The 12047-nt window shown below is 41.9% G+C and overlaps 1 protein-coding gene across 1 annotated transcript in view; it reads right to left on the bottom strand.

The window, feature by feature from the left end:
* LOC145344464 (immunoglobulin superfamily member 22-like) overlaps window positions 1-12047 on the bottom strand; it is a 102465-nt gene that overhangs the window by 70402 nt on the left and 20016 nt on the right. The window contains exons 5-6 of the mRNA XM_080191610.1: window positions 7180-7222; window positions 695-869 (exon numbers count right to left, since the gene is read on the bottom strand). Coding sequence (XP_080047736.1) covers window positions 695-869; window positions 7180-7222 — 218 coding nt within the window. The remainder of the gene's footprint in view (window positions 1-694; window positions 870-7179; window positions 7223-12047) is intronic.

Genomic DNA, 12047 nt, shown 5'->3' with positions numbered 1-12047 from the left:
TGGATGAGGGTGGTTCCATCAACACTCAAGAAGCTCAACACCATCAGGACAAAGCAGCCCATCCATCACCCTAAGTATTTACTCCCTCCACCATCTATGAAAAGTGACAGCAGTGTATATTATTCAGAAAGTGCAACTCAACAACTCACCAAATGCACCTTCCAAACATGTGACTTCCATCATTTAGAAGGACAAGGGCAGCAGATACATGGGAACACCACCACCTGCAGGTTTCATCCAAGTCAGAAACAAAGCTGACTGAAAATATATTGCTATTGCTTCACTGTCGCTGGGTCAAAATCCTGGAACTCCCTTTCTAACAGCATTGTGGATGTAGCTATGCCACATGGACTGCAGTCGTTCAAGGTGATGGCTCACCACCACCTTCTCAAGTACAATTATATGTGGGAAATAAATGCTGGCCTAGCCAACGATCGCTTGGATGCAATACAAAAAAAAGTTTGTTATCTAATTGGCAATTTTTCCTCTCACTTTAGTTTTCAAATTTTCTCTGTTGCAATTATCTTCTATTTTAACAATGTTACTATTGTCAGCGTTTCTCTGGGCTTTTGGCTATTCTTTTTCTTGAATTCCAAATGTACTGGCCAACATGTTATTCCTCCTCTTTGTGTACTGCTTCCTACTCTCTCTCATTCCCTTGACTCAACTTTGCAAATCTTTACTTCCCTCCTACCTCAGTTTCAACTTTTTTCTTCATTTCTTTTAAGCGTTTCAGCATTCCCCTGAAGTCAGTGAAGCCATACTCCATGCAAATTTTCTCATAGTCCTTCTTATCAGCTTTCATTAAGATCTCCCACATCTCCTTTTCATCTGGAACTTTCCTTTCTTCCTTGGGAGCTGGGGTTGACCTGTAAGTAAATCTCAGTTACTTCCATGTACTATCTATATTTCACTTATTCATGAAATATCTTCCACAAAACAAGAGGTGGGGAGTGGAGTTGTTTCCAAAACCTGAGCACATATGCTTACTTATTTCAAAGGATGAAACATTTGTGAATACTGACTAACGCCTGTGAGACCCAGCTGACACTGTACAATCCCAGTAACGTTACCCAATATATTGGAGATTTGACCCCGCCATACATCTTCCTCACTCATACAACTAATATCCATTATACCAGGAGTAATCTACTGGGGTTCTATTGCCCCTTTGGGGTCTATGAGAAGACATCAGTTGGTTTACTGGAAGATCTCATTTGTAAATGGAAAGGCTTATTTATGAGTCCCAGAACTTCGTCTCTCTCCGGCTAAATTGTATTTTTGTAATTGTATGTAACTATGTAATTGTATTTTTAAAACCCCTGTGACCTTTCTCCAAACACCAGAAATACCCTCGGCAAAGCTGGCCCAATTGTTTTCAATATTCAAACACAAACCTTTCCCTCCTTCCCACAAACCAGTTCCTTATAAGCTTATCAAACATATCCGTCTCTGACCTGGATAAGGATTGGATTAGATGTTTCGCCTCTAAAAATTGCTTTTAACAAATGCCTGTTTTTAACCAATCATTTTCTTCACGACTGAAGCATACATTTTAGGGTGACACAGTGGTATAGTGGTTAGCACTGCTGCCTCTTTGCACCAGGAACCTGGGTTCAATTCTGGCCTTAGGTGGCCATCTGTGTGAGTTTGCACATTCTCCCTGTGTCTGTGTGGGTTTCCTTTGAGTGCTCCGGTTTCCTCTCACAGTCCAAAGACATGCGAGTTAGGTTGATTAGCCATGCTAAATTGCCCTTAGTGTCAGCGCAACAAATAATGTAAATATGTGGGGTTACGAGGATAGGGCTTAGGTGGGATTATGTCAGTGCAGGCTCAAGAGGCCGAATGACCTTCTTCTGCACTGTAGGGATTTGATTCTATGATTTACCCTGCTTTCATTCACTCACTCTTGTCTCTTTCCAGAATATTAATCTCTGTGTTCAATGATATTTGATCACAAATTTCATTGTTTTATTGCAGCTGACTTATTTGGTTTCAAAATCTGAATGTGGTCTTAGAATTTACCTTTCAGGAAAAAGATATAACACCCAGACTAAGTCAAACAAACATCCATATTTCATCTGTTAATCAGTTTTAATTCTTATTTCCCAACGCTGTATATTTATACAATTTTATATATTTTATTCAATCGAATTGCTTGTTCTTTTTCCATATAAACCTATTTCTCTCTCATGTTCTTTCTGTCACTGGGTTTTTGTTTTGCTGAGTAATTAACACAAGCAGCCTTTGCTGTATTTGTACTTGTACGAAGTACATCCATATAAAATATGAGTATGGAGATGAAGACTACTGGTACAAACAATGCCTAATGTGGTAATAAGGAGTTTCTGGCTTAATAGGAATCTACAAATGGTTTTGCATTAGTTTTATTTCATAGATGGTTGAGGCAAGAGGTCTATAAAATAATGAGGGGCATAGATCAGCTAGATAATCAATATCTTTTCCCAAAGGTAGGGGAGTCTAAAACTAGAGGGCATAGGTTTAAGGTGAGAGAGGAGAGATACAAAAGTGTTCAGAGGGGCAATTTGTTTACACAGAGGGTGGTGAGTGGCTGGAACAAACTTCCAGAGGTAGTAGTAGAGGCGGGTACAATTTTGTCTTTTAAAAAGCATTTAGATGGTTACATGGGTACGATGGGTATAGAGGGATATGGGCCAAATGCGGGCAATTGGGATGAGCTTAGGGGTTTTTAAAAAAATGGGCAGCATGGACAAGTTGGGTCAAAGGGCCTGTTTCCATGCTGTAAACCTCTATGACTCTATGATAAGGGCAGAAATGTTCAATGGACAAGTTTCTTACACAGAAAATGATGGGGGTGTGGAATGCACTGCCAAGTGAGGTAGTTGAGACAGATGCATTAGCGATATTTGAGACTTATCTGGATAGACACAAGAGCAGATGGGGAATAGAGGGATATAAGTGGTTGGTGTAGATAGGGCAACATGATTGGCAATGGCTTGGAGGGCCGAAGGGCCTGTTTCCTGTGCTGCACTGTTCTTTGTTCCTATACATAATTAATACATATGTTTCCATTGATGATTTCTTGAGTAAATGTATGAAAGCAATTTGATCCTAGAACAGGAATACCCTGGTTAGATTCAGGGGCTGTTCTCACTTCGCCATAATGAGCCAAGCAGCAATAAGTATGTGTCCAATATCAGTCAGCAGTGTAAAATAAAATCATCCCGAATTTCCATTCCTGATTTCCATCCAGTGACCACTGCTGCAAAGTGCATGTTTGTGACCATCATATGAAGCAAGATCATTTTGGTTATGATTTAGCTGAATAAAGCCATGCTTTTTCTGCAACACTGAAAGTGTTAGATCAATTTATTGCAACCTATTTATGCGAAGCTGTACTTTCAGCAGTGGGGTCAATAATTACAACATAGCAAGACAGAATGAATGCTGATCACGACATGTGTGCATGTCTGTTCAAGATGTGTCAGCAATGAGTATATTAAGTACTTGTTAAGTAAAACAATAGTAACAAATGTATAGAATTAATTGTGTGACTAATTTTTATACAAAGGAAAATTGGTGTTGTGTTACAATTTGATATTTGTATAATATAGGAGGGTGGCTCAGAAGCAAAAAGGTTGAGAGCAGCTCCTGTGTATGTTCTATAATGGAGATATGGTGGCATAGTAGTAATGTGACTAGACTAGCAATCTATAAGCCCAGTTTAATTCTCTGGAGAGACAAGTTCAAATCCCACCAGGGCAGCTGATGAATTTCAATTCTATTAAAAAACAGAAAAAGACAATTAATAATGACCACGAAGCCATTATTGATAGTGGTTAAAAAAAGCCCCACCTTGTTCACTAATGTCCTTTCTGGAAGGGAATCTGCTATACTTACCTAGTCTGGTCTACAGGTGACTTCTAGACTCACAGCAATGCGGTTGACTTTTAAATATCCTCTGAAATGGCCTAACAAACCACTCAGTTATATCAAATTGTTACACAGTCTAAAATGCATGAAACAGCATCGAATGAAGCACCAGAGCAACAGCAAAGACAGCCCCGTTGACCCTGCAAAGTCTTTCTTAATAACATCTAGGAGTTTGTGCCTAGATTGGGACAGCTGTCTCACAGACTAGTCAAGCAACAACCTGGCATAGTCAAACTTACCAAATCAAATGTTAGTGGCAATGTCCCAGACACCACCAGCACCATATCTAGCTATGTCCTTTCTCACTGGCAGGACAGAACTACCAGAGGTGGCAGCACAGTGTTATATAGCCAGGAGGGAGTTATGTTGAGTGTCCTCAACATTGATTCTGGCCCCCATGAAGCACCATGGCATCAGGTCAAACATGGGCAAGGAAATCTCGTGCTGATTGCCAACTACCACACCCACCCATGCACCTCAGCCGATGAATCAGCATTCTTCCATGTTGAACACCATTTGGAAAAAGCACTGAGCTAATTCCTGGGATAAGAGGATTGTCCTATCAAGAGCGACCAAAAAGACTGGATTTGTATTCCTTGGTGTTTAGAAGAATGAAGACTGGATTTGTATTCCTTGGTGTTCAGAAGAGTGAGGGGTGACCTTATTCAAACATACCAGATCCTGAGGGGGCTTGTCAGGATACATGGTGAGATATTTTCACTAGTGGGAAAGTCTCAAACAAGGGAACAAAGCTATAAGATAAAGGGCCAGTCATTTAAAACTAAGATGCATTGTAATTTCTTCTCGCAGAGGGTAGTGAACCTCTAGAATTCTCCACCCCAAAGGATCTTGGAGGCTGGATCATTAGAGATACGTAAAATGGAGGCGGATAAATATTTGATTGAGGATTAGAGGGCTATGGGGAAATGGCACAGAAAGAGCCGAGACCAGCATAGATCAGCCATGATTATATTGAATGGTGGGGCAGGCTTGAAGAGCCTGGTGGCTTACACCTACTTCTATTTCTTGTGATCTTGAGTTCCAAATCTGTGACCACTACCATCTAGAAGGGCAAGATCAGCGACTGCATGGAAATATCACCACCTTTAAATTCCAAACCCCTCACCATCCTGACTTGGTATTATATTGCTGTTCCTTTACTGTTATTCGGTCAAAATGCTGAAACTTCGTTCCTAACAGCACTGTGGGTTTACCTACACACATGGACTGTAGTGGTTCAAGAAGGCAGCTGACCACCAATGAAGAGCAATTAGGGATAAGCAATAAATGTTGGTCTAGTGACCAACACCCACAGCTTATTAATGAATGCTTAAAAACAATTACTTACCAAATATCCTCTATACATCCTAGCTACTTGTATAAAAATCCATCACATGAAGCAAGATCATTTTGGTTATGATGTAGCTGAATAAAGCCACGCTTTTTCTGCAGCACTCAAAGTGTTGGATCAATTTATTGCAACCTATTTACGTGAAGCTTTACCATATCTTTTATGTATCACATAGTTATTTGTATCTCAGAGCTGCCCATTAAACATCCGTATTCAAAATTCAGTTTGCACATTTACCCTAGCAGTATAATTTATATAGATTACTACTTACTCTAGGTTATCTCACAAGTATTCTCTATCATTGCCATAATTAACAATCAGGCACCCTTTATTTGGACTATAATAAGAATATAAGAACATAAGAAATAGGAGCAGGAGTAGGCCATCTAGCCCTTCGAGCCTGCCCTGCCATTCAATAAGATCATGGCTGATCTGTCGTGTCTCAGTTCCACATTCCCGCCCTCTCCCCATAACCCTTAATCCCCTCGCTTATCAAAAACGCATCAACCCGCGTCTTAAAAATATTTAGCGAGGCAGCCTCCACCACTTCAACGGGCAGAGAATTCCAGAGATTCACCACCCTTTGAGTGAAGAAGTTCTTCCTCAACTCCGTTCTAAACCGCCCCCCCCTTTATCTTGAGGCTGTGCCCCCTAGTCCTACTGTCCTTTCTGAGCGGGAAGAGTCTCTCCACCTCTATCCTATCCATCCCATTCATCATCTTATTTGTCTCAATGAGATCTCCCCTCATTCTTCTAAACGAGTACAAGCCTAGTTTATTCAGCCTCTCCTCATAGCTCAACCCCCTCAACTCCGGAATCAGCCTAGTAAACCTCCTCTGCACTCCCTCCAAGGCCAAAATATCCTTGCATAAGTGCAGTGACCAAAACTGCACACAGTACTCCAGCTGCGGCCTCACCAGTGCCCTACACAGCTGCAGCAAGACCTCCCTACTTTTATATTTAATCCCCCTCGCTATGAAGGCCAGCATCCCATTAGCCTTCCTGACCACCTGCTGCACCTGCAGGCTGGGTTTTTGCGACTCATGCACAAGGACCCCGAGGTCCCTCTGCACCGTTGCATGCTGCAGTTTTTCGCCATGTAAGTAACAGTCCTTCCTACCATTATTCCTACCAAAGTGGACCACCTCGCACTTGCCAACATTAAATTCCATTTGCCAGTTCCTGGTCCATTCGCCCAGCCTATCTAGATCCTTCTGCAGACTCTCCACACCCTCCGCGCAATTTGCCATTCCACCAATCTTGGTGTCATCAGCAAATTTCGACACCATACACTCGGTTCCGTCCTCCAGATCATCTATATAAATGGTAAATAGCTGACGCCCCAGCACCGACCCCTGGGGCACTCCACTAGTCACCAACCACCAATCCGAATAGCACCCATTGACCCCCACTCTCTGCCTCCTATTTGACAGCTGTCCATTGTATATTCTCCATAGAAACATACTGGGGCAATTTTTCCTGTTCCATCTACCACGGGAATTGGAGAGAACAAGGGGCAGACCATGGAAAGGTCCTTTGACTGCGGACGGGACTTTCCAGGTTTGGGGCGAGTGCATCTGGAAAATCCCTCCCGCTGGTTATTGAAACTCTTGCGTAGCCTAAATTTATCTATTGGAAATTATATATGTATATATACATATGTGTGTTTATATTTTTCCAATACTGATGGATGCTATCAGATATGTAGATCTATGTCTGTATATATTTGCCCATTCTATTTTCTTTCTGTATACTCCAGTTCCCATGGATCCTCTTATATACCCTTTATTTAACCATCAAGTCACCTTTGTACATCCCTCACTTGCTTACTGAGGATCCTATAAATATCACAATACCACTTTCTGAAAGGTGCTTTCTTGAAATCTCTCTCAGCCATGTGTTAGAGACTTTACCTTTTCTTCAACATTGTCCGGAAGTTCAATTGTTTATCTTGACCTGGAACAAAATAAAAAATTCTATATGAACAGTCAAGAGATTTTGGATTACATCATGAGGAACATTTCATGTGGAATAAAAAGCTGACTGCCATCCAACAGGACAACAACATTCAGTTTCAGCATCAGTATTAGAAAAATGGCAAATAGAATCAGGTTTTTAGGAGCTGATAGAATATTATAGAATATGTTTAGTATGAATCCCTTATATTGTGCATCATTTCACAGATCAATCTTACTTCAAGTTTTATTAAGCAACAGATTGATCTATAATCAGGGTCTATTTTATGGATTGTTTCCGAGAATGAGTCATGCTTAATGCACTTGGAAATGGTTGAGTCACATCCCTTGTGCTGAGCCTGTGTATGAGCATCCAAGATCTGCCAATAAGATAGCAAGATAGAGTTTGGGAAAGTCTAACCTCAGCAGAATCACCACAGTCAGGGTTAGGTTTGGTGTTTTGTATTATTTTTCTTTGGCTTCGTTAGCACATTCCTCAATCCTTGGCAGGAGAGATCAACTATAGTGTGAGACAGACATCTGATATAAACTGGAAAATAATTAGTTCTCTGTTCTTGGGATATAGCCAAGTTTGGCAAAGTTGCATTTAGTGCCAGCCATATCCACCCTTGAGAATGATGGTAGGTTTGAACTGGTGCAGCCTGTCTACTGATAGCGTTCCCATGATAGTATTAGTTAGGAAATTCCAGTTGTATGACCCAACAGCAAAGACTCTGAAGGAAAAAGTTTCAGTTCCAAAGCAGATTGGTGTGTAACTTAGAGGAGGATATTCTGGCTCCAACATTGGCAGGCATCATTGCAGGAGGGTTGGGAAAATTTGGAGAGCCATTGACTTTTAACAGCTCTCCAAATTTCCCGTTCCACCTCCCATGGCATTGCCCATCAGTCTTGGGGCCAGAACATACTGCCCTTAGTGTAGGAGCTTAGAGTTGATGGTGATCCCATGAGGGTGCTGCCCCTTCTTTAAAGTTTATAGAAGTTTATTTATTTATTAGTCACAAGTAAGGCATACATTAACATTGCAATGAAGTTACTGTGAAATTCCCCTAGTTGCCACACTACAGCATCTTTTCAGGTCAATGCACCGAACCAGCATGTCTTTCAGATGGTGGGAGGAAACTGGATCGCCTAGAGGAAACTCATGCAGACAGGTGGAGAACTTGCAAACTCCACAGAGACAGTGACCCAAGCCAGGAATCGAACCCAGGTCCATGGCGCAGTGAGGCAGCAGTGCTTCTTGTTACTATAGATTGCTGGTTTGAGAGGTGCTGTTAAAGGAAACTTATTAATTTAAGTGCATCTTATAGATCGGATGTACTGCAGCTATGTGCTGTTCAATGGGAATAAATATTGAATCCAATGGTGATACGCGAATCAATATCTGAAAAGTTAGAGTGTGCACCCTCTCACACTGAGGTCAGGATGTGCAGCTGGGGGCAGGCTGCAGAATGGGTAGGAAGCTGGCTATAAAATGGAAAATGGAATATATGGGTTAAGGACTGCTGCTCAGTGTGGCAAATGATGAAAAGGACAAAAGGGGAATCAGGAATTGGTCTGAGAACAATTGGTTACAATTTACAGTAATAATTTAGACTCAGGAATTGCAAAAACTATGGCAAATTGAGGAACCTAGTTAATGCAAAAGAAGATTATGACAAAATGCCAAACAGCATTAATCAAATTGCATAATTGGAGTTTAAACAACAATGAATTTCCATATAAATAAGCGTGAGGTGGTGCATTTTGGTTGAAAAACAAATTAAGTCATACACTGCTTGGATAATAAGGCTAACTGTGGTACTGGACAAAGGAATCTCGGGATAGCCATTCATAAATCACTAAAGCAGAGTTGTAGGGTAATAAGGCCATAAAAGAAATTCAAGCACGGGAGCTTGCTCCTTGAGAGAATCAGTTGAAATCATGTTAAACACGAAGATAAAGGCAAAATAATGCAGATGCTGGAATCTGAAACAAAAACAAAAATGCTGGAAAATCTCAGCAGGTCTGACAGCATCTATGGAGAGTGAATAGAGCTAGTGTTTCCAGTCAGGGTTGCATTCGCTGCTCCCAATGTGGTCCACTCTACATCAGAGAGACCAAATGCAGATTGGGTAATGATTTTGCAGAACACCTTGAGCCTGTCGGCAAACAGGACCCAAACCTTACTGTCGCTTGGCATTTCTACACACCACCCTGCTCTCCTGTCCACATGTCCGTCATTGGCCTTTTGCAATGTTCAAGTGAAAACCAACAGAAACTGGAGGAACAGCACCTCATCTTCTGATTGGGCACTTTACAGACTTCCAGACTGAACACTGAGTTCAGCAATTTAAGAGCATGAACTCTCTCCTCCACCTACACCCCTTTTCCATTTATTTTATTCCCTCTTTTCATTTTATTGATCTATTTTTAGCACCTTTTCTTATTTTCAAAGTATCGGTCTCCATCTTATCTTTCAAACCAACCCCCTGCCTCCCTCCTCTGCAGGCTAACTGCCGCATTCCTCAGATTGTCCATTAACAATCTGTACCTTCGTTCTGCCATTCACACATTCTGATGTCTTAATGGGTGCTCTTACCACCTTTCTCGGCCTTTTCATCACTATTGACAGAGTGCAGAGGAGGTTTACTCGGCTGATACCGGAGTTGAGGGGGTTAAGCTATGAGGAGAGGCTGAATAAACTAGGCTTGTACTCGTTAGAGTTTAGAAGAATGAGGGGAGATCTCATTGAGACATATAAGATGATGAATGGGATGGATAGGATAGAGGTGGGGAGGCTCTTCCCGCTCAGAAAGGACAGTGGAACTAGGGGGCACAGCCTCAAGATAAAGGGGGGGCGGTTTAGAACAGAGTTGAGGAGGAACTTCTTCACTCAAAGGGTGGTGAATCTCTGGAATTCTCTGCCCGTTGAAGTGGTGGAGGCTACCTCGCTAAATATTTTTAAGACGCGGGTTGATGGGTTTTTGATAGGCAAGGGGATTAAGGGTTATGGGGAGAGGGCGGGAATGTGGAACTGAGCCATGACAGATCAGCCATGATCTTATTGAATGGCGGGGCAGGCTCGAGGGGCCTACTCCTGCTCCTATTTCTTATGTTCTTATGTTCTTATGTTGACATTCCTTTTGTCCAATTACAGCTCCCCCCCCCAGCCTTACAATATACATCTTGTCTGATTTTCTTTGCCTTCACCTCTGACGAAGGGTCATCCAGACTCAAAACTTTGCTCAATTCTCTCTCCACAGCTACTGTCAACCTGCTGAATTTCTCCAGCATTTTTCGTTGGTGTTTGAAATCATATTAAACTTGCATCCTTGAAATACTGTTTACAATTCTCTCTATATTATAGAAATGATATTGAGGAATTGAAGAAGATGCACCAAAGATTAGTAACTGTCGGGTTTCCACTATCAAGAGGCATTATGGCTCTTTTTCAGAAAAGCTGAGCTGTTGGAGGTCTTTAACATGATTAAGGATTTTGATAAGATAGACATAGAGAAGGTGTTTCTAATTGCAGAGGAATTCAAAATCTAGGTGCCATAAATACAAAGTGGCCACAAATAAATCCAATCAGGAATTGAGGAGAAACCTACTTTATCCAAATGTGCTACAACTGTAGAATGCACTACTTCAAGGAGTAGTTGAAAAGAATAGCATCAATGCATTTTAAGGGAATCTAAATAATTACATGTGGGAGGAAAGAATAGAAGGCTATGTTGTTATAGTTAGCATGGGATGACACACATTAGGAGCACAAACATCACCATAGTCAACATAGGGTAAATGGCCTATTTCTATGCTGTAGGCTTGATGTAACACAGCTCAGATCAGAGCAACAAGACTGGAGGAAGACTCTTCCATTGTAACATGAGGCCCACTGAGAGATAAAGTCATCACCATGACAAACCTATCTAGCCCTGTACAACTGGCTCAGTTTGTGTCTCCATATGCCCTGAATTGGTGAGAAATTGAGTTTGTGTCTATACATGCCCTGTTTGTGAACACAACTCCTACTCAGCTGATAAAGGGGCAATGCTGTGAAAGCTTGTGCTGATGTGGATATGCCAGCGTTGGACTGGGGTAAACACAGTAAAAAGTCTGACAACACCAGGTTTCGGTCCAACTGATTTATTTGATAGTAAATTCACTAGCTTTCGGGTTAGCCCCTGTGTCAGGTGAATGGAGAGTTCTGGCCTCAGACAGGGCATATAAAGCACAGACAGTTTACAGATTACTGATTAGAATGCGAATCTTTACACCTAACCTGCTGTTCAAGTCTTAAAGTGGCTGACAATGTGAGTGGAAGGAGCACTGATCACAGGTTAAAGAGATGTGTATTGTCTCCAGACAGTACAGTGAGTGAGGTTTTGCAAACCCAGGCAAGTCATGGGGGTTACAGATAGTGCGACATGAACCCAAGATCCCTGTTGAGACCGTCCTCACATGTGCGGAACTTGGCTATCAGTCTCTGCTCAGCGACTCTGCGCTGTCGTGTGTCGTGAAGGCCGCCTTGAAGAATGCTTACCCGAAGGTCAGAGGCTGAATGCCCATGACCACTGAAGTGTTCGCCAACAGGAAGGGAACAGTCTTGCCTGGTGATTGTCGAGCGATGTTCATTCATCCGTTGTCATAGCGTCTGCATGGTCACCCCAATGTACCATGCTTCGGGACATCCTTTCCTGCAACATATCAGGTAGACAATGTTGGCTGAGTTGCAAGAGTACTTACCGTGTACCTGGTGTATGGTATTCTCACGTGTGATGATGGCATCCATGTCGATGATCCGGCATGTCTTGCAGAGGTTGCTG

This window comes from Carcharhinus amblyrhynchos, chromosome 6 (genome assembly GCF_965287045.1).
Source record: "Carcharhinus amblyrhynchos chromosome 6, sCarAmb.v2.hapA, whole genome shotgun sequence".
Classification (NCBI taxonomy): Eukaryota; Metazoa; Chordata; class Chondrichthyes; order Carcharhiniformes; family Carcharhinidae; genus Carcharhinus; species Carcharhinus amblyrhynchos.
This window is presented reverse-complemented; position numbering and strand designations above follow the sequence as displayed.